We start from the raw sequence: 24,925 nt of genomic DNA on the forward strand, positions 1-24,925 counted from the left end.
ATCAATTCCTACTAGTAACTAACCCATGATAGCCTTATCTCGTTGCGTTATAATAAAAGACTTGATCTTGTAGTGGACACCAATGCCCCGAGTAATATGATCGAAGCGGACAAGAATCCAGAAATCCTTGAGGATGCATTCGAAGACACAACATCCAAGTTGCTGCTCACATTACTGGTCACGGATGTAACAGTGTCCTTGGTACTTGCAGGAACATTTGACGTCTTGAATATGATTGTATTCACAAATGTGTTTGCCATAACAGGGCCTGCAAACCCTGTAGGAAGTGTTGAATGGCAACCAAGAGGCCTGGACTGTTGGATTCCCGGACCTCCCTGACATATCTTGCTAGACCACGTAGTATACTAAAAAAGCGATCATTGCGTTACAAACATATCATTGCAGAGCGACCAGATGTTTCACGCATGAATCCTTCATATTTCAACTGGAAAGACTCTTACCATCAAATTGCCAGCCGATACTCCCGCCATGGAGCTCGAATTCGTGAATCCAGATATATCAGGCACACAAATATTGAACTTTTGTATGATGTAGTTGTTTTCGAATCCATTAAAACAGGAATACGGGGTTGCAGGACTGTCCAGGTTTGGGAAGTACTAGAGAGGGAATGAAAATCAGCCTGATAATAAGCATAGAAAACAGATTTCACAAATTTCATACATCGATCGAGCCATAAAATATGGAATTGTTGGTTGCCTGAACAAGGTTCATTGGAGCGATCGGTGAGCAGAATGCACTATACGATATGCCAGCAATAGGTGCAGTTGGCGGCCGACATGATACAGGGATGTATGGCGATTTTGCACATGTTCGTCCGGCTATCAGGTGTGAAGCCTTGAGACTCAATATTCTTGAACTGTTGCATCCAGATCCTGCATATGTTACGGAATAGAAGTAGTCTGCATATACCACTTGTAGTAAAGCCAGAAAGATGATGAGGGCCTTCATCTGTTCCATTTCCCTGCAGATCTGTTTCTTGATGGAGGTTGGAAATTTCATTGATGAATTTTGCACCTGTTATGACGCACAAGCAAGAAAGGACAGCACGTAAAAACTACTACAAAACGAAGTGGTTGCTGTTCAAAGCACTTTCGACAGTTTCTATAAATACATAGTTGCTTTATTCAGACACGACGAGAAAGAGAATGTTTTTGGGATTATTTACTACTACCACTTAAAACCTCTAGTGCTCTTTTTTGTTTTTACAAACACGGGCTATCAAAATCTAGTTCCAGACGAGTTCTGCTGGTACTGAGCTCCACGTCGATGTTGTGAAGAAGAAGACGATTGCTCTTGTTGGTCCTTGTCCTCTTTATTGCTGCTACCTAACCATCTTCCGACCAATAAGCCACCTACAAGAGCACCTAAAAAGCAATCAGAATGTTAGCAGCTGAAGGAACGTGTCCTTATAGGACGATACAAACCATATGAATAGAAGCAAAAGGCCCATACCAACGGCGACGGTCAAAGCGACTCCCATTCCAACTAGATAGTAAAGATTGTGAGATTCTACGGTTCAAAACAAAAGCATATGACATTTCCTTACCTTCAGATGCAGAAACTTGCTCCTGTTGTTGTTGGTCTGCTGATGTCGTTGCTCGTTGCGATGCATGATAAACTTTATAGCTTGACGGCTTCGTTTTACTAGGCAAGTCCATACGACAGTACGGGCAGCTCTTGCTGAACTTCAGCAATTCCTCCAGACATGAGCTATGGAGTCCTCCACCGCAACATGGCAGGGAAGTAATGGAGAGTGTCTTGTTGCCGCCTGACATGACAAGAACCGTTTGATTGTTAGCACAAAGGAATCGCAGCAAACTGATCCTGATAATCTACATACCTCGAGCACTCAATTTGTCGTGGCAGATACAGCACTCTCCCTCCATATGTGGGTTTTGGTTTTCTGACAACGGTCAAGCTTAGTTTCGCAGGCTTTTGGACGATACGACCAACCGCACGTGTTAAGAAGTCTTTGTACGTGTAAATTAATTCTATGAGACTAAATACTAAATAATATAAAAATTTTGACAATCGAAAACCAATACAACAGACGATTACAGGTGGTTCTTCCTAGCCTGAACACGTAAATGTTGCAGTATGATTGGTTTGTAGTCATCCCATCCTGGAGCTTCAAAAGCGACGTCCTTGGCCTTATCATCGCAGAGCCGTATTACAACCTTAGCTTGATACCACGGATCTCCAGTGTATCAAACCGAATTCAGTTTCAAGGTACTTCAAATAACAGATCAAAGCAACTCCAAACCTTTCTCGAATTCAGCCAGCTGATCTTGGTTGTACGGTCCACCCTGGAAATAGAATGACGCTGAGAAACAACTGAGGAACAAGCCGATAACCAAAACACATACTTGAGCAATTAATGACGACTTTGATGCCGGACTTAGCCCGTCGAGATAAGCCTGGCTCTTGCCAGTAAGGTATCTTTTGGCCTCAACGTGACCAAGTACTAGAGCCACGACTCGTTCTAACGAAAATCAGTCAACACAAGTCCTTGTTGCCCGCTTCCCTCAACACACCCGAAAACCCCAGATATCTCAGGTAATTTGCTCCATAAACTTCATGCTGTGCATGTATATCACCAGTAACATCCACATCTCGAGGTGCAAAACTGTGGTCGATGAGATGTCCAACGTCGTGTAGCAATGCAGCGATGATCAATTCATGATCGTCCTCTATTCGAAACCAACAAGATGTCAGTTCAAAATGTCCCATACAGAAATTCCAAACGGTTGAATTACAAAGTTACTTGAATGGGATCTTGCATGAAAACCTGCTTGCAATGAATGTTGCAATTGCGTAACATCTTCTCCCGCATAACCAGCCTTGCGTGCGCCATCCATTACAGATTCAATCTCGTCTTGAGCTTCCTCAGGAGTGAATCTGGTTTTCAAAGACATCACAATTCCTCTGTACGTTGAGCGAAAGTTGTGTTTTGACGCTTGGTTCGATGACTACGAAAGTAGTGCAATTGTTAATGAAACGAAGCCAATTATACCGTTTTCATACATACAGTAGTTTGACAATTCTTACTTTCGTTCTGTGCCCTGTGGTTCTTGCTACAGGTCAAAGCGTCGTTTTCTGAAGAAACGGCACGAGTCACGACGATCGCGTCCAGAGTAAGTTAGAATGGCAAGTATATTATTATCTTGCACGTACACACTATGCGATTTCTTCGAATGCCACTTTATATAAATGGGTACTTTTCCAAGCCATCACCATCCACACTGTGATCACTATCACCTTCGTTCTCGCCTCCATCACCGCGATCAAGATCATCTTCTTCGTCTTCAAAAGTTTCTTCATCAGGCACTACCAAATCCAAATCTACGTCTATCAACTCTTGTTTCCAAAAGTTGTAGTCGCTGAAATCCGTGTCGACAGACTTCGTCAATGGTGGAAAGATTTGATCAACAAGATCATTCAATTTTACATATCTGTTCACGATGTTTGTTAGGCCGAGATGTACCACGCAGTCAAAAAAAGCATGCTTACGATGACTTGTAATGGACCATCAACTCCAACCTGATTTCTCCAGTTGGATCAATCGTAAAGATCCTACTTGGAGGCACATCGACAGATCGATACGACAATGCATCTGTGATGCGGTTTCCAAACCCAGCGTAAAAGGGAGTGATGCCTTCACCAAAGAGCCTTTTGATGTCACGTAAACAGGCAATCTTAAATTCTTCTGGTTTACGCATAATGACCTCTCTACGTGAGCAAAATACACAGTCAAAGATTTGCAATGATTTCACACAGAGAAAGAGATAGTCAATTGGCATACCTGTGTAAGGCCGTAAACAGTCGATCAGGTGACATTATGACCGGGCCAGGCGGTAACGTATACGATCCTTGGCTCACGGCCTTTAAATACTCTCTAGTATATGAGGCTTGTCCGATGGCGCGACTTGTCAAATACAGGATCTGATATCCATTGTTGCGGATATTGGTATACAGACCCGCCACGCCTGCATGAGTCCAATCCCTACCAACCACGGCAAACAAATGCCCTAAAGCATCTGATTTTGTAATCGTGCCATCAATATCGGATATGACAACTTTGTCATCGTAATTCCATAAAAATATTTGAGATGAGGTCGTGGCTTTGCCTTGAGTGACTGTAAACGTCACCGAGTTGGACCCAGGTTTCAAATCCAAAGCTTTCTGTTTTGGAATGATAGAATTAGAATTTTCACACCAACAAAAACAAGTTGAGCAGAGAGACAGTGGATGGCAACTTACCAGTTGCTCAGACGTCAATCTCAACGTCTTTGCATAATTATGTTCTATAGATTGTCTAGTTTCGGCTGCTTGTTTTGACTCTGGAACCTTTGATTCAGATGATGTTTTCGATTCAGTTCTTGCTCTGGCAACACCAGCTTCATGTGATACACTTTTTACATCATTTGCTGGTTTACCAAATTTGTGTTGATCTTCTTCTGGTATAGGCGACACAGGTTTGTTATCCAACTCTCCCTGCTGCTTGGCTGGTGTAGATGCTGGTGCAGGATTCGATGCTGTTAGAGGTGGTGGCATCGAACCACTAGTAAGTGTTGGTGTCGACCCTCGAGTCCACCATCGCGAAAAGCCTTGACTCAGACTATATCGCCTATTATCTGCTTCTTCTGGTACCACTTCTTTACCAGCTTGCTGAGACACTAGTTTTGCCAGCGTTTCTGGAGCCAATGATTCACCAAATGCCGACAAACTAACTATAAGTGGACCAGCTACTGCCCAATTGTAATATCTTCCGTTTATGCGAAATACAGTGAGTGGATCTGCTAGGAGTAACGGATTGGCCGAAAATGTCTGGAAGTCGACTTTATGAGTTTTGAAGATATCATCTGCAGCTTGCGGTGCAGCAGCAAGGATATTTTTCCATCCACACGTCGACACTTCTAAACGTGGAGGCGGAAGCATACTTGCTTGCATTACGGGACTGAGCGGTGGTGACGATGGTGGTTGAGTTGTTACTGGAACTGGTATTGTTGTCAGTGGTATTGTTTGAGGCATGCTTTCCGATCTCAATCCTAACGCTGTGCTTTCCATCAGAGCACGTGGAGGTGAGTTTGGTGGTGAGGTAACGGTACTAGATGCGTTATCATTATAATTATTGTATCTACCAGGCATTGCCACCTCATTACTAAAGTCAATAGCAGTCATTTCTGGCGAGATTGGTCGTGTTTGCTGTGCTTCAGGTAGAGCCGCTAGATAGTTGTTGACCTTCTCTGACAGTGACAGAGGATCTTTATCAAGGATTGTAAGCTCATCCGGTTTCATCACAGTAGGAGCAATTACTGTCGTCTCAGACTCGGTTTTTGTGGGTAAATCACCCCAATGCCAGGACCACTGGTGTGGCTCAGCAGTACTGGTATTCGTATACTAGAAGACATCCCGAAAAATGAGATCGGAAAAAAACGAAAACAGATAAACGCCGTATAACTCGATGGCTCGAAATACCTCCAAACCACCATCACTTAACGGTCCAGCTGGGGTGTGATTTCGCATACTAGCCATACTCGATTTGGGTAGACTCCTATTACAGGGATTTGCTTTCAGCGATGTTGTCACTTGACATACACCTCACTTGTGAGTGCCACACTCACCCAACTTCGAAAGAATCTAGATCTGAAGCATCTAAATCCTTGATGGATGCTTCAAGCATAGGACCAGAAAGAGTCCGTGTATGCCTTCTCTTCTCTTCAAGCGAATTCCTACCTTCCTCCATAGCTCGAGCTGACAGCGATGTCGGCGATTCCAAAGCTGGCAAATCATTACTACTAGCATTGCGTATTGCAGTAGACAATACAGACGTCTTTTCAACTACAATATCAGCATCCGACGGAAGACCATTTTCAGCGGCTGTGGCTTCATGTATAGATGCTCCTAGATCCAATGGCTCAACGCTATCATCGATTTCTGTTTGAGGATGCGGTATAGGTGATGTAGCATATTGCGATGGTGGTGGTTTCTAAGAAGCGTTCTCAGTAAAACGTATCTTGACTTGCAGCTAACTTCAAAGATCCACGCTCTACCTCTGTCTCTATCACGAAAAAGGCTTCACCAGCCTCTCCCAGCTTCATGGCAACATCGACTGGTTTGCCATTGACAGTGACTTCGACCTGTTTTGGTCCCAAAAATGCAGGTTTGTCGTGTCAGCTGGTGTCACACTTATAAACTATTTGGATAGGAACTGACCACTTTCTCTCTTGGCGTCAGTAGTTTCAGCTTTCCAAATCGTACATGGAATGGCGAGCAAGCAAACTCTCCATTCTTTTGCTTCACTACTACGACATCGATTGCTCCTGATAGTGTTGCCGGATTGATGTCCCGATAGAATTCGCTCACACTCGAGACAACCTGGATATAGAGAATATGGAGATCGTAAGCTTCTATTACAGTTCAAGAGATGGAGCGAATCTTACGGTCTGAGTAGCCTTGACCACATGTGAGGAAAACCCATACAAGTAACTCTATTGACGATTGTTCAGACAGAGGTGATTAGCAGCTGCCTCCAAACTTGTGGGACCATAAAGAGATGTGGAACATTGATAGCAACTCACCATTGTTATCCCTTGTGTGTACTTTCTAGGTGTAATGACAAAATTCGTTAGAGCTGAAGATCAAATCACGCTTCAACTATTTCAGCCTGTGAGGAACGTTCGCGTCGGAAGGTCGAAGTGCTTCGAAAGGTTGAAAAGTTACAAGGTTTGCAACTTCATCTTATGTCGTATTTGCATTCTGCTCGTACAAAGTTAATATACGAATATAACAACCTTTCTGGAGCTCATTAGAGTTTTAATCCATCATTTCGTCGTCGTCGTTGGGATGTTTCTCTTCCTCCTCCTCGTCTTCGTCGTCTTTACAGTTATACGCGGCTAGTATTGCAGGCAAACCAAGTGCCTTTGGTGTCAACCACTATTCGTCCTCCTCGTACTCCTCTATCAAAGCCATAGCTTGATCTTCATCATCTTCTATTTTCAGAAATGCGTCCACACGTTCTGGAAGCAGTTTTTCTGCAAGCAAACGAAGTCCATTCATATCCTCAACACTCTCAACACTTCCGTCCTGCTCTATAAGTTGCTTCACACGCACAGCCAAGACATCGTCGGCGATCTTTTGCATAATACTGGATTCACTATAGTCAACTCGAAGTCGATTGAAGCTGCTGGATTGTTCGGTTACTAGTCCAAAAAACATTTCCAGGTCGGATTGAGGTTGACGACTTTTAGCCTTCCTAATGTCCAAGACCTTTGGGTGTGCCTTTTCTATGCCTGAACTGCATATTCCATCATCTCAGAATATTCAGCGTCAATGGGGAGTTCCAAAGGCTCCTAAACTATACCCAGTATGTCAGCACCCAGGTAATAATGTTGTGAGATATAGTAAAATTATAGAAAGAGCGTACTCCAACATAATCGTGAATTCATGGCCATTTCCCCTTCCTATGGATATACAGGTACTGGCGCTATGCTTCCACCAACAGCATTGGAGGACCGACCATCAAATCCATTCGCTGAGCACGCGTCTGCGATGCTATAGTATACCTCAGTGCTTGCTTGTGCTTTCGTATGCCTTCAGCATCATCCTCCGTAATGGCAACCATATAGAATCCAAAGTGATTAAAGATTCGTGTCAAGTACTGCGAAGCTCCCTTCATGTGATATTCAACAAACTCTTCCACACGTCTTTCACTCCATTCCTGCTGAAACTTTTGGGCTACAGCCACTTATTTATAAGGTGTGAAGAAGGGCTCTCTAAATATTCTGAGAATGTCACTACTGTCCCCACTGCCGGTCATCATCTTAAACGTATATGTCAGCTTTTCCTTGGGATGGACATCGGCAAAGCGAAGCTTGACTGGACTACAGCTGAATACTAGATCAAAATGTTGTTCGCACAGTTCCAATGATTCAGGCCAACAGTGGAGTATTATCAAACAGTTAGGAAAGTCCGACAATAATCAGAAAATATACTGGCTTCAAAGCACTCTACGACATCAACACTGTTCTCTCCTCTCGTTCATACACTCTTCACAACGTACCAGTAGGGTTGGAAGACGTCAGCGAGATTGGCTCTATCAATGTCTTCATCTTCGTCGTCCGAATAGCAGGCATAGCAGGGATTTTCGTCGTCTCTGATTCGTATCTATCACACTGTGAGCTGCTCTGATGGATTACCTTACTTGTTTTCCAGAACTGACAACGATGGTGGGAACTACCGTCAACTCTCCAGAGCTAAGAGCGATAGGTACCAGGAACGCTGTAAATCATCAGTAAAAAGCAAATGTCGGTATAGAACTATGGAGATCTATCACGCTCATCGATAGAACCCGATTTGAAATGGCAGATTATCACGAATTGGTGAGTCCCAGTCCCACGTATTTTTTACTGACGAGGCCCCGGAACCTATGTGATAGTGAGTAGCGACTAGGAGTCCTTGTTGCTCCTCATAATCCACGTCGAGTGCTCTGAAAATCCACAAAAATCCGAGACAAGTCCTTTGAACTTGATGGTAGGTCCGTGTCAGGCCCACTGGGGAATGCTCAGAAATTCGGAATACCACAGGAATCTGTCAAGGTCAGATTTTGTTTTGTCAAAATGGACTGGGCTTGAGTTTCCTCATTGGTATAGATGGGATAATCAAATTCACGAGAAAACTTCGCACTCAATACATGGCTTATTGAACGTGTAATATCGATTCAGACAAGCGTTGGTACTGCTATTACTTCCTAATCGAGCACTCTGTCCCTCTGCAACAGATCAAAGAATACGAACAATATTTACTTTGCGTATATGGTTGGGTTTTGAAGGAAGACGATCTATCAACATAGACGGCAAAGCGCCCCCAGTAATCCATCATCGTGACATTGTATTTTGACCTTTGAGCAATAATTGTGACGAAAATTGTTCATATTCATCCACTTGAAAATCTTCACGCTCTTGTGAAACTCGCAAAATTGTCTTGCTGAGAAGTGATAACGTTAAAGACGTAGGTAAGTCGATGCATGCTTCTTTGCCAGCATTCATACATTCTTGAACCATTTATTCTCTTGCAAGGCTTGTTCAAAATCATCGTCCACGTACTATTACTGACACATTGACACATTTGCCCTATTCTTAGAGCGATGCCTCAAAGTACCAACATGGAGCACTCCAAAAGTGGAGAGGATTTCGACGTCACGAATACTGAAGATTTGGGCAGGTTTCGGAAGGTGCGTGATGCCTGTAAAACTCAAGCAATCACAATCACTAATCACGTTGCACATTAGAACCCACTCAGCTTTATGGTGAAGCTAACGGCATCAAGTGCTCGTTTCTATGAAGTATTATATGCTTTTATCTCCATCAAGTGCTTGCGTTTGGAAACCGTTGAACGTGGTTGTCCAATATTACGATATTGGTCAACCATTTTCAGTTCAACGGTTTCCAATATTACGACGTTGGAAACCCCTTTTAACAATGTCTTTCTGTATAGGGAACTGACTGGAGGTCGTACGACAAGTATATTGGCAGTAAGATCTTCTACCCACAATACACGCAAAATATCAAAACCGAATTATTGGCTGCTCCAACTATAAGAGCCATGTCAGACAGTATGGCCCGAAAGAACTTTTTAGCACAATCTGAAGAGGCCAGGAAGAAGAAGGGCAAACGTTTGGAGGACTTGCAAGCTGCACAGTGGAAGTATGTAAACAAGATTGTGGACAATATGACTGCTCAGATGGAATCAAAGAGCTTAATCAGATTCATGGCATTCATTATGAACAATCTCGTCGTACGTCTCTATAATCAAGGCGTACATATTCGGCAGGATGAGTTTGTTGCTCTTCGAGAAGCCGCTTTGAAAGCCCAAAAGGAGAATGTGTCGTTGATATTTCTGCCATGCCATAGAAGCCATATAGATTACCTGACAATATCATACATTCTATTTCGACTGGGTATCGGATTACCCGCAATAGCAGCAGGAGACAATTTAAACATACCGATTATTGGAAAGCTACTTCAGCAATGTGGTGCCTTTTATATACGAAGAACTTGGGGAGATGACGTTCTTTATACGACCATCATGAGAGAGTATATGGATACGCTTCTTCGACAAGGTCATAATATAGAGTTTTTCATAGAAGGAACTAGATCCAGAACTGGAAAGATGCTACAACCCAAGCTAGGCATGCTCAAGCTAATATTTGAGCCAATTTTGTTGGGCAGAGTCAAGGATGCGATTATCGTGCCGATGAGTATTGGTAAGTATTCAATCAAAGCCGAAGTCGTCTTGGACTCATCTTTCGTCCCCCCAAAAATCGTGGGACTGACGATACATTTATCCCTAGGTTATGACAAGGTGATTGAATCAGAATCTTATGTGAATGAGCTGCTTGGAACTCCGAAAGAAAAAGAATCACTCTTCCAGGTCATGAATTCAGCCTCTGTACTGGGGCTTCAATTTGGACGTATAGACATTAGATTTGCCAAGCCGTACTCCCTCAAAGAGTACATTCAAACACAAGTTGAGCGCCGTGGGTAAGACACAGTCATTTAAATCATTGAATTGATTACACAATCATTCATTTACAATGCGCTCACAATCATTAGGCCCTCATTCGATCCCATTACCATTCCTCAAAACCGAAATACTTTACTGCAAGCACTTGGATACCAGGTTTTATCTGACATAAACAGCGTCGGTGTCATAATGCCCACTGCTCTCGTAGGCACTGTCCTTCTGACGCTGAGAGGTCGTGGTGTTGGACGTGATGATGTAAGCATAGAAGAAGTCATAATGATGTCAAGCATTGCCGTTGCGCACCTCACACGCCATCCATTTTCGTAGTTGATTAGACGTGTTAACTGGCTGATAGCAGAGATTGAGAAGAGAGGAGGCAACGTAGCGGACTTTGATGGCAAGAGTACAGGGCAGATCGTCGATCGAACTATTCCTCAACTCAAGGACCTCATAGGCCAAAGGACAGATCTGATAGAGCCGGTCTTTTTTGCTGTCCGTAGATTCGAACTCTCCCTTTATCGAAACCAAGTGATTCACTTGTTTATCGGAGAATGTAAGTGACTTTCTTTGAAATGTTACATACTCGTCTCAAAAGCTAACCGACATTCCTTAGGCATTCTTGCTGCTGCATTGTATTCAAGCGTGAAAAGTGACCGAGCAGCCAGAGTAGTCATTCGCCCTCAATTATACGAGGACTCTGTATTCTTATCATCGCTGTTGAAGAACGAGTTCGTCTATGGACCTCAAGGATTTGAAAGCAACTTTGACGAGACTGTGCGAGAGCTCTCAGACGCAAACGTAACGTCTGTCGTGGAAGTACCGCCTGCTCATGGCTCTGAAACAATGGAGATGCAAAAGGCATTGATGTTGAGTGAAGAAGAACGAAGAATCGGAAGAGAGAACTTTGGTATGACTCGTTCCTTACACGACTACAAGCTCAGAGAGACGTCCATTCACACATTTTCTTCGTCGTTGTAGACTTCTACTGTTTCTTGATATGGCCATTCATCGGTATGTGTTGATGGCATTATGAAACAAAACAGATCTAACTCACAGTCTACCTACAACAGAAACGTATTGGCTTGCAGCTATATCCCTGTTCTCCCTAATGCCAGAGAGTCCAGTACAGCCTTCACCGTCTGGAAACGATCTAGCGCCGGACGCATGGGTGCCCGAAACAGTATTCATGAATAGAGTAATGTTCTTTGGAAGAACTATCTATTATGAAGGTACTTGGGATAACTTGTATATCCACATTTGTTTCTCTAGCCCCACTCATTTGTTTCTTACCCATGTTCTTTCTTTACCTTTTTAGGTGACATGTCATACTTTGAATCCGTAAACAAGGAAACACTGAAAAATGCCTTTACGCGTCTCACCCAAATGGGACTGATACTGACATATACTGGTATAAGCCCGCCAAATAGTGACAACGCAGCAAGCTTCAAACCCAATGCTAAAACAGTCTGGTGGGCACTAGCTCCAGAATGGTGCGCCACTGGACTACCTGCACCACCGCCTCTCCCAGTTCGTGTAGCTGGAAAAGCACAATCAAAAACAGATGATAATGGTATTAACAGTGATGAGGCCATCTCATTCAAGCAATGGAGGGCATTCAGGCCAGACGGTAAACTATGGGATATGTGTGAACGTATAGGGTCGTTTAGAAGGGAGGGGAAGAACCGGCGTGATACAGCAACTGTGTCAAACCGGGTTATACGGCTTGCTAGAATAACGCATATGTGGACAGAAGTGAAGGGTGATAGTGTTTCAATGAAGGCTAAACTGGAAGAGCTACAACCACACATGCTGCGCATCCCCTTGGGTGAAATCGAAGGAGTCAAAAGAAGCGCCCGACTGCGAGGTAAATTGTGAGATGGACTAGTAAAATGTAATAGATCGTGTAGCAACTCTCTGTCTTGTGTATCTTTATAAATCTCATCTATTTCATTTTTTTGATTTGTCTTGAGGTTGCTTGAATGCTTCTGCACCCAGCAACAATACACGCATCAACCTTATGGCTAGATCATAGAATCGAACGGTTCTGCTTCGGTAGTAGAATTCGGGGCTGATTCATACAGCTTCAATCCAGCCATTTTGTTTATCATGGCTCGAGGATTTGGGTATGGGGATTCGATGTGAGAGAATGGACGGTTCTGGTCATTGGCACTAGCTGAATGCAGTTTCTCTTTGAGCTCGTAGAGCGGGCAATATCACACTGTCTCAATAATGGTCAATCATGTCATCATTGTTGGTGCCTTGCAAAAACACCAGCAACGTAAGAATCCGTCAAGGCAGTGATTAGATCTTGTTCAGGGATTGGATGGACTGATGTCAATCGGGGTAGTAGTGATTCTTCGGTTCTGGTTTGGTGTCTTGTTGTTTGCAGGCGGATGCGTCAAGATGGATTTTGGCAGCAAGGACAACGACACCCTCTGGCAATATGGAAGCAGCAGACTCTCGTCTAAACTGCTTTCCAAATTCATTGATCTGCTTCTTCTCACAGTTGGATGTTCTGCAGTTCTTGAAATGTCGTCAACCGCAGAACTTCAAACAGGAGAGCCAGCAAGTAGTGTGTCACAAAGTAGTATACATAGTAGTAGTGTATTGCGTATGTTTATAGTTGTATAATGCAAACATTTATAAGAATTTCTCATACACGAAATACAAAACTATTGACTTGCAAAGGATTTTGAGGATATTAGAGCTTGAAGCTAGCTTGAAGTGCACTCCAGCCCGTCGAATGTGGTCCATCCATGTTGGGCACCTGGAGTCTCTAAATGGTGGTGAGCTTCACGATCTCCCTCCTCTCTCTTGTCGCTCGTCGATGTCCCAGTACGATGTGTGGGCGGCAAGGACAGTCATTGGGAAGGCTTGCGGAGAGACCTCCTGCTTGAAAGGGGGGTTGGATAGTTGGCTAAGTATTTTGTCTTTTCTTTTGTTGTTTTGCTGTGTGCTGAAGAGTTGAAGGAATGGAAGGCGCCAAGTCCACTCCCAAATCCAAGACAATCGAATATAAAACCAACATCACGATAGTACGGCTTTTCGTGTCTAGTTACTTGAAACTCATCAAGGCACCGGCAAAACGCGTATATCTGGTTGTGTAGTGTCGTAATTCTCGAAAAGCCTGGAGGACAGTTGATTTGGGTAATTCTGAGTGCATAACCCAGCATAGAACATAGTATGGCATGCAACTATGAAGGAGGGATGAGTGCAAAGAGCTGAATCCGCTGAGTTACGTGGAGTGGCTCTTCAATCCTGCTATGCTTTGTTGGCCATAAAACAGCCAGGCGAGGAGCCGTAGAGAGCGGCCTGATTATTCATGTGTATCCCAAGATCATCATGACCCTTTGGGCAATCACGCCAGCGTCCATACCGCGTCGACCGTTACCGTTTTACGAGTTGTAACTATATATTAACTACAATGCCCATTTTCACTTTTGCAGCCCAAACCCCCTCATATGCACAAACAAATTTATCTACATGGATATCGATTTTCTACATAACAACATTTCAGTTTTCCGCTCATCATTGATCGGTTGAAGGCCTCGACAATCCCATCGCCTGAGACAGTTTAGCCAATGACGCTTTACTAGTCAGTGATATACGATTCGTGCCACCAGATCCAGAACTACTGGTACTCAGTGCAGAGCTTGTACTAGCTCTCTTCATCTTAGTTGGATCATTTTCTCGTGAAGACGGTTGAGCATTACGTCGGAATATAGAGTATCCAGAGCTTGTTGGTGGCATATCTGGTTGCGATGTATTAGCACTAGCAGTATATGCAGACATGGATCTATTCGGCGTACTGTCAAGACCACCACTACCGCTGAGCTGAAGAGCCTGCCTTATAGAATCAATGGACGACTGGACTTTTCCTGGATTACCAATTGCGGTGCTGCTGATAGTTCCAGTCGCAGGTAGGGTTGTATGATCAGGCAAGCCTAATCGAGTTATCTCTTCTCCAAAGTTCTTTTGGAATACTATAGTTCGCAAGAAACAGGCGTAAGCGATTGACCATGAAAACACATGCTGTTGAAAAGACTTACAGACTACGAGATTGTCATGCAATGGTTTCATTTGAGCTGGCACTAGTATGCCATGCAAGAAGAGGCATCTGTGTGTGATCTCAACCTATATCGCGAAAAAATCAGTAACATGAACAACCAAAAAACAAAAAAAACGACCGAATCCACCTGATCATCAATAGCTTTAGCAAGCACCTCCACCAACCCAGAAAACTTGGGATGACTCTTTCTAAACTCAGGAGCCAAGAAAGCACGTCGATACATTGGAACTCCACCGTTGACAGGTGCATCAATAGCTCCATTGATGGCCATCGTGAATGGGTTAATATTAATATCCTTTTCACGTCCAGAGGTTCTATTCCCACCAACAAGTCTACTAGCAGCCTGTCCTCGTGCATTAACATTCGGAGCGACATTGGTAGGAGCTAGATATTTTCGTTCCAATTCTAAAAGTTGGCGATTCTTCCCACGGACAGCGATGATGGCGTTTTCGATCGGTGATATTTCGAATGTATGGGTGGCAATGACTTCCGACCGTTTTAATAGACACGGGAATCGATCGGCAGTCAAGATTACTGTTCGTTCAGTCCATAATTCTAAAAATTCACGAGCTGGATCATTTGATGGTGCGATCGATGTACGACGTACAGGTCTCGAAAAGCTAAAGCAGTCAATTTCGTTCGTTTCATAGTATGATCGAATGGATTCGGGTATGGTAGATGCAAAAGCTAGTGCACGAGTGCTCAATTCTTCTTCACCAACTCCTAAATCCGGCTCCAGTATTTGCAGTGGCACCATATCAGGGTTTCCATCAGGGTCTATGGATTGTGTTGCATCCAGAATCGTCAGACTCCATCGAATGCGTCCTGATGGTCCTTCATTCTTCAACCATCGTCGAACGTCAGGTTCTGGATTGACTCCAATAACCTAGTCGTAAGTTGAGGGATAAGCAATTTGATTGTAGGAGACAACGACGAAAGAAAAGAAACGATTCAGAGGACTTACTTGGATATACATTCCAACACCAGACGAGATATCTTCACCGACAAAACTTTTCGATCGAACGACCTGAGCATCTGGATACTGATTCAGCATAGCTTCACAAAAGCCACCGAGTCTCTCTCCCTAGACATAAAGTGTTAAGCACTCAAGCGACAAAAAAATACCCGAAGGGTGAACGGGTTACCTCTCCAGCACGGTACACGAATTGCTTTCCACGCAAAGCAGAAGGACACGACAATCCATAAAACGACACCCGATAATAGTTTGGAGGAACGCGATTACCAGACAGAATGGCTTCATAGAATTGAGCTTCTTTACGTAATATAGAAGCCAACTCTTTATACTCGAACGTGATGGACGAATAATGAACTTTCAATTCATTGGCAAGATCAATAGCACGTTCCCAAGCTCGACCTCGTTCCAGTAGCTGCAAGATGATGTGAAGAATTTCCATTTTGCGTTCTGATGCAGTTTGCCATCTTGGGAAACCAAGACTAGGTAAAGGTTCGACCTTGAGCTAAAAACCCCCCGAAGTTATGCGTAAGTTTGATGACTACTTTCAATTGAGTTCATGACTTCACGCATACCTGATTGTTCCAATCAAGCAAGTCCGAATGAAGTTTCAACGCCAATGCAGCTTCTACAATATTGTCGTGCTCCAAGTGTATGACACTCAACGAGTGTACATACTTGACATATATATGCTTCCGTTCCAAGCACCGTGCAAATCTAGATTTTGAAAGGTAAAAGTTTTGTAACAAGGCAAAAAAAGCCGTACCAATGTCTGCTAATTACTTGAGAACTTCCAGTATAGCCTCCATCCTCTCATGATCATGCTCATCTCCGAACGGCAGAGATCTTAATATCAAAGTTAGTTCCAGGAAATGATCCAACTGATCAATGAATCTAGCTCCAAGTTCATGTAATACAGGATCCGTCCATGGATGCTCGTTTTGTGAAAACTTTTGATTGAGCTCTCCGACCAAAAAGGCGCGATAGCTCTCGTCTCCACGTCCTTGAGCAACAATCAAGCGATCCAATACATCGGCCCATTCACCTTGTATCAAAACAAAGTCTCCTGTTCTTTGGAACTATCAAGAGAAAGAAAATTAATATTCTGGTATGAAATTGCTCATTCCCAAACTTCATACCTCAGCTGCAATCATACTAGCCAGCAAACCAGCAGATATACGTTTCAACTCTGCATTGGCACTGACTGTGAGTTGGAGGAAGGGACCAACCAAATCTCGAGTCAATCGTTCAAACTGTGCTACCTCAGCAGCATCCCATGTAGAAGCTACACGTCGTGCAGCAGATGATAATTCTTCCCACATGAGATGAAGGATTTTACCACCATCAGCACGAATATCTGCTCCAACTTTACTAGCCACCCATGCTTGGAGTGGACCGAATCTCTCAATTTGACAACGTGGAGAGTTCAATATCTTTTCCAAGAGACGGAAGAAATCATTCCATACGACGCTATAATGCTGATTGCTTTGGGCAGTCGACAGCGCACCACTTTGAGAGAAAAAAGTCAGCAAAAGCAAAACACCCAGTGGTCCGACTAGCAAATACCACCGACCTTGTGACAAGTCCGCTTCCAGGCAAAAACTCTTTACTCAATATCTCACTAACCGGCTGCAATACATGTATGGCAAGTCGTTGAGACAAATAATACATTCCGGCCCATTTAGACGGAAATGGTTGCTCATCAATCAGTGCCTGTAGAGTACCAAACAAGGATGACAGGACTTGGACAAAAGAGACTGGTCCCCGTTTCTCAAATAATCTCGTCATCAAACTACTTATATGTGGCTTGTCTAGCAGTTTGAAAACAGCCAAGATGACTGTTGCCAATTCACCCAATTCTGGTCGAAGTGCTGACGACAATAAAGTTATCTGTGAGGACTCTCGCATTACAGCACCGATACTGCTACTACCAGAGTTTTGGGTATGCGGAGATAAACTAACTGGGGCTAGCGGTGGTGATGTAGCAAGTGGTTCGACGTGGGCAAAGGCCCTCAGGTTAAATACAGATGAAGCAGTCCTGACTGATCGTGGTCGTTCAGTGCCTGATCGTTCCATGATATCAGAGTATTTATCAGAGCCACTACCTGATGACAGCGTTGACACAGTAGGTAAAGGCGGTGTTGCTTCTGGTTTGGCAGCGACACTCTCACGACCAGAATCATACTCTTCAATCGTTCCTAAAAGTCCAACACTGGCAGCACCTGCAGATTCTGTTGTTGGAGCAGTTGCATGGACTAGATCATTGAAGGCCTCCATCAGTTGAGGCAGTAAATCAGCTACAGCCAACACCATAGAATCAACTTCCTTTTCAGCAGCCTTCTGTGCCTTCTCAGTCTCGAGTATTTCAATCAATTCTGCAATGAGAGACCAAGATGTCGTAGCCGCTACAGTTCTATTTGCTTCCTTTTCTCTCATAGCTTTTGATGCTGTCACCTTATTGTTGACTTCACCTCCAGCACTATAAAAGTCTACCGAGACATAATCTCTCAACCATCGTACTATATGTGGCATCAAAATGACCCTTGTTGGCCTGTCTTGAAACATGGGACCTCGTATAATATTAGTTATAAACTGAAGACGAGCCATGGCAATAGTTGTACGTGATGTTGCTCGACTAGCATCAGCAAACGCCACAACACTCTTTACGAGCTGCTGATGCGTAAGTACCAGAGTCAGATCAGGTATGAGAGCAGCAAAGTGCTGTAGAGCAAATCCTTGGGCACCAATTACATGCTCGGGTGTCGTCAATCCCATCAAGAAGTTGACAGCATCCAAAAGACTCTTTACTGATTTAGCAAATTCTTCCGGAGTTGTTGTAGTAGGTTCCTTGCGCTCTATGGCATATGATTTGACACAAAATCGGATTATATACTGCCAGACCTTGATGGCGGATCTTAGATCTTTAGCTTTACTTATATCCGCGGGATTGCTCAACAATTGTTGAAACGAGTTTAGCAAATGATAATGTGCCGTTCGAAATACGAATCTCCTAATGAACATTGTCAATATTAGTAGAGAGCAGAAAACCCTGCACAAAACCTGTGACAATTTGACTCACTTTTCAATGTATGCATCCAACACCGACTTGTGATGAGTAAATCTCTTGTCCTGAACTATACCCAAGATAAATACTACAGCAGCAAAAGCCAAATCTTCGACCTCGGCTTCAACATTCCCATCCGAAACACCACGTTGTTCCAAGATTTCAAAAATCTTATCGAGAATGTCTGGTAGAAAAACAATGATTTCAGATTCTCCAACCATAATTAGCTCCTTTAGTATAGATTCTACTGCTGATCGATGATTGGATATAGATAATCTCCAATTCAAGAGATTCACCAATGCTTGATTTTGAGTGAATTTCGTAGAGCATAGACGTGATCGTACGCTAAATGTATCCTTGCTAGGTGGTATTTTAGACATGGCATCTGCTGCTGCCGAGAGTTCGTCTAGTGATGCCGTTGATAACTGTTTGGGTACAAATATAGTTGGACCCGCTGGAAAAGTTAGATATATGGCTGGATATGACATTTTACGATCCCAGCGGTATAGTGTAAGAGCATGTTGAGAATCAGCTAATACTGCTCTATTTCCCATAATCAATGGCAAGAATGCAAATGCAAACGTGCGATCGTCCTTTTTCTCCTGCTCACGACCACGATTACTACTAGAGCAGTGACGGAAGGCGAAAAAAATATGTAGCTTCTCGAATGTATCGACGGGCAGATCGAGTCGGATGGTTTCGTTCCACTTTGGAGCAGCGGTATGGTAGTATACAGTGGATTCATACGCAGATATGTTGGGTACTCCAGCACCACGAGATATACACCCATCTACGACTTCACCTGATGGCATTCTTACCTTTTAGAAGGGATTAATTAGTCTTTGTGGATCGTTTCGAGGTCTGGTTCAGCAGAGTTTAACAAATGGGGAAGACGGGTAATGGAAAGAGGGCACTCACTTGTACGGCCACTTCTACATTCTTGCCTTTACTCGAAGCAAAGTCTCCAGCCACCAACGTCAAGTACATTTCATTTCGTACATCACCAGGCGATATAACGTCTGTAAAGCCATTTCGAGGAGTAATGACTGCCTCACCCAGCTGATTGTTTTTGTACATCTTCATCCAATCTCCTTGTATCACCTTCAGCTGCATTACCAAGTGTTCAGCACGATTAGACGTATCATATCCTCCCAATCGATTCACCAAGTTTTCGTGTAGTGAGCCAAACATGGCTTCAGAGGTTGGTACATAGATACGCATGAGATATTCATTGGTGTGATTGAAATTATGAACCAAATCACCTAAATCTTGTATAGCCCAACCAACTGGTCGACGGACATGTGATGAGCTGGGACCTGTACTTGCCGATCCGTTATTGGTGTCTCGATCATTGACATTCATACGACCTACTCGCACAATTTTACATACTAGGAAGGTGTTCTCATTCAAATCACGATGTGATAAGTCGACAAATACATTTTGCATCTTTCCTATGCGATCACCGTCTGTTGGCATTCCTAGATGGTTTAGCACTACTACATAGTCTTCGGTGACGGTGCGACTCTCAGCCTTGTTGTATAGCGAGAAGTATAATTCAGCTGTCTCTCCCGGTGCACATATGGAAGCCACACAAGCTTTAAGTTCGATATGCAGATGCGTCAGTCGACTGACAAGTTCATCGAGAGTAGTGGGTTTATAATTTAGATTGGGTATTACGTCCTTTGACTTTGCTTTAGTTAGGGGTGCCGGTATCTTTACCGGCGGTAGTGGTGGACTCATCATGCTCGTAGCAGAAGTAGGACTTGGTGGATGAGCGACAGCCAAAGGTTCCATACTGATAGGTTGACTGGTGTTGATGGAGAGTGAAGTCGTACTATCTGCTTGGATATACATTTGATACATTTTAGATATAGACGTATTCATTTCTGATACTAGTGATCCTGTCTCGGCATTCCATACTACCAAGTCTAGACCTAGCATGCGGTTTCCAGCCACCATTTTGGAAATCAGCTCTCGTCTCAGTTTCGCCAATTCATCTTGAGACAGAGTATGAGCCAGTAATTGTCGACGTCCCTGTAATAGACTATAAAAGAGCTGTCGTACTGTTTTGAAGAGGGCATAGTTTTGTTGCAGCAGCAGCGTTTTGAAGCACGCACTCCATTCCCGAGCTACGGCAGCGACTTCATCTACTAGTGGTTCCTGATAGCCTGCCTGAGTAGCATGTACTGGTGGTTGAGGAACAGGTAGCATCCTACTATCGGTTGGTAACATGGAGCTAGCGAGTGAGAGGAACAGACTTTGGTTACGTGGCGGTAGCGGGGTGTCTGTTGTGACTGCTGAAGTTGGTACCGATGCAGACATTGGAGAAGTGACTGCAGATGGTATGGGAGTAGGTGGCATGTACTCTCTAGGTTGAATACTGATATGATTCGCTGGAAAGATTCCGAGTCGTGGAGCTGCATTTGTTTCAACACACGAGTAGACATAACCACGATACCACACTAGAATTTGCAAGTAAATAAAGAAAAGTTAGCAATCGAGATCGAACAGCGATACTCCTAAAAAAACTCCAACAAAAGGAGACAAGACAGGTAATTGATGCAAGTGTGAGATTTGATCTCATCCAGATCTGGACATACCACCACCACATTCGATGATATGAACCGAGTCGCCGACTTCTAGAGATATCTGAGCAGACGTTGCGGTCATGAAGGAGTCAGTCCCTGCATTCTTTTGTGGGTCCAGATTGATGGCCGATGGATATGAAGAAAGCGAGAGGGGCGTGAAGGGGAGGATGACCAGTCCATGCTGTGTGGCAGTCAGTGGGATCCAATTGTCCTCGCTTGTTCCTCCTACTGCCATCTTCCTAACAACGTCGTGATTTCTGTATGTTTGGAATTTGCGATCTACTGCACTGCTGCGAAGGGAGGGACTCAGCACCTAGTTGGAGAAGATGGACGCGTTAATATGATATGGCACTCATGGCCGACCATTTCCCTTACGTACTATAGGTGGAATGTCACGTCAAAGACCGAAGTGGCTGCCAGCAGCAAAAAAGAAGCCCAAGTTTATCATCGCAACGCGCCTAGCAATTATTCTCGCACTTTATCAGGTTAATCATTAATCAATTATAAATCGAGGTTTACTCTTACATCCGAGTAGATCTCTTTCACATTGTTGTCGTCGAACAATCAGCCAACATTTGACCGAGAATGGCAGAGGAAGATCTTCAAGAATGGTAAGTGAGACGTATCTATTCTTTCAGCATTGCATTGAACTATTCACTCGTGTCTATTAGGGAGAAAGAAGCTGAACACCTGCAATCAACAGCGGATGAGTTGACCACACGTAAAATCTCAATGTTTGGCCATAGGATCTTAACCATACTTATCTGACCTAGCCCTTGCTTTCATGCAGATATATTGGAGAGGAAGCGTCTAAAGAGTCGGGGCCTCGATATCTCGGGAATTGAACGCCAAATCGCTACATCGCAATCAACTCTCAAAGATGGAATTGCCTCGCTAGAACAACAATTATCTACTGCTGAATCGAGAGGCGGAATGTAAGAGATTCCTTGCGTCTCATATCTACATCTTTCCGGTCTGACCCAAACAATCAATTAGACCGAGTGCTGACCTGAAACGATGGGAGAATATGATATTGGCGTTGTCGAAACAGTATGATCGAGTCGAGTTTCTAGCTAAAGCAGATGATTCGAATCCTGATGCTAGGTAAGTTTGTGTTCACTATGTGCCTTGTGTCATCAGGTCTGACACATGCTTTCTAGAGCTCAACTGTTTGCCAAACAACCAGCACCCGCCCAACCCTCAGCAGCGAGCACCCATCTTTTAGAAGATGATGGAACACCGCTAGAATCGTTAAACAATCAAGAGTTTCTACAATTACAAGATCGAATCATGCAGGGTAAGCCATGACAAAACATCTGCTTTAGCACTGTGAAACGTGACATGTGCTCGGACAGAGCAACTGGATTAGCAGCATGAGAACTGACATGAACTCAATCACTAGAACAAGACAACCATCTGGACGAACTAGCAGTATCAATTGGTCGGCACAAACACATAGGTCTGATGATTAGTGAAGAATTGGACTTGCATGCTGATCTACTAGAAGAAACCGAGGTCGCTGTCGATACTACCCGTAGTCGTCTTGGTGCAGCCGGCAGGAGGTTGACTACTATTACCAAGAACACCAATTCTCGCGGCATCACGGCCATCTGTATACTTTTCGTGATTCTGATCATTATAATTGTAATTGCTCGACGATGAAACGTGCAACTTAAATATACTTCTGATTCTGACCCTGTAAAGACTTGCAATGCCACTGACATGAGGTTTCCTTTTATTGAACCCAGCACAACTACAGGCGACAAACCCCGTCGATCCGCCGACTATAGGTGAGATTTCGACTTCAGGGTAGCGTATCTAGATCATCAACAATTCGGAATGAGATTTCAATCCAACAAGAAAGAATCACTGAATCACATACACTGCACGTTCAAACTTTGTAAACTGTTCCACTGCCTTGGTATCAACAAATGGCAGCAATTGAGTAGCAAAAACAGCTGTGACATTGTTTTTGGGATCAATCCAAAAGTAGGTATTGAAGATTCCAGCCCAAGCTAGAGATCCAGCTGATCTCATATTGGGTATGTCTTCAGTGTTGATCAAGAATCCCAGACCCCAAGTCGTCTCATATCCAGACATCAAATCAATGTCCAGAGTGAGAGTTTTGTCGTCTAAAGTCATCAAGGTCAATAGTTTGTCAAGCAAAAAAACATTAGTGTTGCTTCACGTACAGGACTTTAGAGCCATAGGTCGGAGATCTCCCAAATGGTTTTGTGATGCAAGCGCAACCTTCGGTGAAGAATGCATCAGATTAATCCACTGTCGTAACAAAAACAAGCGACACGTACTGTTTCAGCCTTTAAGATCTGAACACCGTCCAAAGTTCCTTTATTCAAAATCATCGAAGCAAATCGAATATAGTCTCGAACGGTGGAGTATAATCCTCCTCCTCCGGCTTCAAAGTCAAAGTCTTGAGGCTATCGAATTGCTTGGTAAGGTCGAAACCCACAAAAAATGTGTACTGATACAAGTCACGTACGAATTCAAAGGGGATTACAGCAAGGCTACCATCTGGAAGTCTTGCATGTACCGGTACGAGATCGTCAGCATAGGTAGCAGCCTAAACAAACATTCAGATCTTGGGTTAGATAGAGCTAAAAATCCATAATACAGCATTGTCTTTTACCTTCCAGCCAGTAGAGTTCATCTTGAGAGGATTGAGGATATTTTCAAGCATGTACACAGCCAATGACTGCCCAGTTACTTTTTCAACAACGAGTCCCAATACGTCCGTGTTGATTCCATATTCCCATTGCGTGCCTGGGTCTCGAGCAAGGAATATGTTCGCGAAAGCGGCTCTCTTGCCGGCACCAATAGGTGCGTACCCTGTATTGGCATAGTATTCGCCATCCATTCCGTTCAAGAAGCCGTCTACGACAGAATAGGGTTTGTGTTGCTGTTTGTAAAGATGATTGCCATGGTAAGAATGGCACGAGAAGATGAAGGCCTTACATGTTAAACCAGCCGAGTGAGTCAATAATTGCCGAATGGTAACAGGTCCTTTCTAGCAGTTTTCGAATTCTTTGTCAGAACTCAACGAACCAGTCTGCGACACACCCAACTCATTACTTTAGGTCTCAAGATAGGCTTCTTGTCAGCATCAAATCCTTCAAGAACTGGAATGTCTTTCATAAACGACAAAATGGTTCCAGAGTCTTGGTCAAGGACCAGTTTCCCCTTTTCAATCAACTGCAATATGGCAACACTTGTAATAGCCTTTGTCATTGACGCAATACGAAAATGATCCGTGATCTTTAGCTTTTCGTCTCCTGCAGATGAGCGATTGCCAGCAACTCCTGTTGTTGCGTCAATTTCGTCAGTACATTTCCCACGAATTCCATATTCAAACCAGGCCGATGTAAATACGAGGTTTTATTACCTTCGAAAATGACTTTTCCATTGTAGTATACGATACCAGCTACTCCCACTCTATTGTGCGAACGTTGGTCAATTGCGTCGATGATAAAAACGAAACTTGACGAGGGAGCTTACAAGTCAGACACAACAGCATCATCCAGTACACGTTGAAGCGAAGATATAGTCATCTTTTACAGACCTTTTGTGCAGAACGACTATGTTGTGGTTGGTCAGCACGTTTCCACGTCGTACTCATCCAAAGGTACAACAAAAAGTCTGTCTTCTCGACGCGATTTACAAGAGTTGAC

At 43.7% G+C, this 24,925-nt stretch overlaps 6 protein-coding genes across 6 annotated transcripts; 2 read left to right on the top strand and 4 right to left on the bottom strand.

The window, feature by feature from the left end:
- Window positions 1–1,239: 1,239 nt before the first annotated feature.
- On the bottom strand, window positions 1,240–1,907 carry SmJEL517_g03153 (uncharacterized protein; the record flags this gene model as incomplete). Its single annotated transcript, XM_031169081.1, has 4 exons — window positions 1,240–1,385; window positions 1,474–1,506; window positions 1,568–1,789; window positions 1,862–1,907. The coding sequence occupies 4 exons, from the start codon at window positions 1,905–1,907 to the stop codon at window positions 1,240–1,242; spliced, it is 447 nt and encodes a 148-aa protein (XP_031024970.1).
- A 1,316-nt stretch (window positions 1,908–3,223) lies between these two features.
- On the bottom strand, window positions 3,224–8,132 carry SmJEL517_g03154 (phosphatidate phosphatase; the record flags this gene model as incomplete). The annotated part of the gene is made up of 13 exons (XM_031169082.1): window positions 3,224–3,473; window positions 3,532–3,750; window positions 3,824–4,203; window positions 4,282–5,421; window positions 5,500–5,575; window positions 5,646–6,010; window positions 6,075–6,161; window positions 6,238–6,399; window positions 6,465–6,512; window positions 6,603–6,627; window positions 6,977–7,318; window positions 7,587–7,767; window positions 8,084–8,132. 13 exons carry the CDS (start codon window positions 8,130–8,132, stop codon window positions 3,224–3,226), a joined length of 3,324 nt encoding a protein of 1,107 aa, XP_031024971.1.
- Window positions 8,133–9,184: 1,052 nt separating this feature from the next.
- Window positions 9,185–12,420, top strand: SmJEL517_g03155 (glycerol-3-phosphate 1-O-acyltransferase; the record flags this gene model as incomplete). Its single annotated transcript, XM_031169083.1, has 10 exons — window positions 9,185–9,253; window positions 9,311–9,364; window positions 9,517–10,285; window positions 10,373–10,562; window positions 10,635–10,800; window positions 10,873–11,098; window positions 11,159–11,452; window positions 11,524–11,556; window positions 11,616–11,774; window positions 11,861–12,420. The coding sequence occupies 10 exons, from the start codon at window positions 9,185–9,187 to the stop codon at window positions 12,418–12,420; spliced, it is 2,520 nt and encodes an 839-aa protein (XP_031024972.1).
- A 1,653-nt stretch (window positions 12,421–14,073) lies between these two features.
- Window positions 14,074–21,474, bottom strand: SmJEL517_g03156 (uncharacterized protein; the record flags this gene model as incomplete). Its single annotated transcript, XM_031169084.1, has 12 exons — window positions 14,074–14,528; window positions 14,595–14,679; window positions 14,742–15,500; window positions 15,579–15,698; window positions 15,760–16,092; window positions 16,163–16,304; window positions 16,371–16,666; window positions 16,727–17,096; window positions 17,161–18,597; window positions 18,667–19,469; window positions 19,570–21,113; window positions 21,252–21,474. 12 exons carry the CDS (start codon window positions 21,472–21,474, stop codon window positions 14,074–14,076), a joined length of 6,567 nt encoding a protein of 2,188 aa, XP_031024973.1.
- Window positions 21,475–21,824: 350 nt separating this feature from the next.
- Window positions 21,825–22,901, top strand: SmJEL517_g03157 (uncharacterized protein; the record flags this gene model as incomplete). The annotated part of the gene is made up of 6 exons (XM_031169085.1): window positions 21,825–21,850; window positions 21,911–21,960; window positions 22,030–22,174; window positions 22,236–22,343; window positions 22,400–22,536; window positions 22,642–22,901. The coding sequence occupies 6 exons, from the start codon at window positions 21,825–21,827 to the stop codon at window positions 22,899–22,901; spliced, it is 726 nt and encodes a 241-aa protein (XP_031024974.1).
- Window positions 22,902–23,105: 204 nt separating this feature from the next.
- On the bottom strand, window positions 23,106–24,805 carry SmJEL517_g03158 (uncharacterized protein; the record flags this gene model as incomplete). The annotated part of the gene is made up of 9 exons (XM_031169086.1): window positions 23,106–23,371; window positions 23,432–23,489; window positions 23,549–23,677; window positions 23,740–23,820; window positions 23,887–24,131; window positions 24,213–24,264; window positions 24,330–24,556; window positions 24,640–24,689; window positions 24,753–24,805. 9 exons carry the CDS (start codon window positions 24,803–24,805, stop codon window positions 23,106–23,108), a joined length of 1,161 nt encoding a protein of 386 aa, XP_031024965.1.
- Between the last annotated feature and the right edge of the window lie 120 nt (window positions 24,806–24,925).

The sequence above is a fragment of the Synchytrium microbalum genome (genome assembly GCF_006535985.1).
Source record: "Synchytrium microbalum strain JEL517 chromosome Unknown SmJEL517_scf0015, whole genome shotgun sequence".
Classification (NCBI taxonomy): Eukaryota; Fungi; Chytridiomycota; class Chytridiomycetes; order Synchytriales; family Synchytriaceae; genus Synchytrium; species Synchytrium microbalum.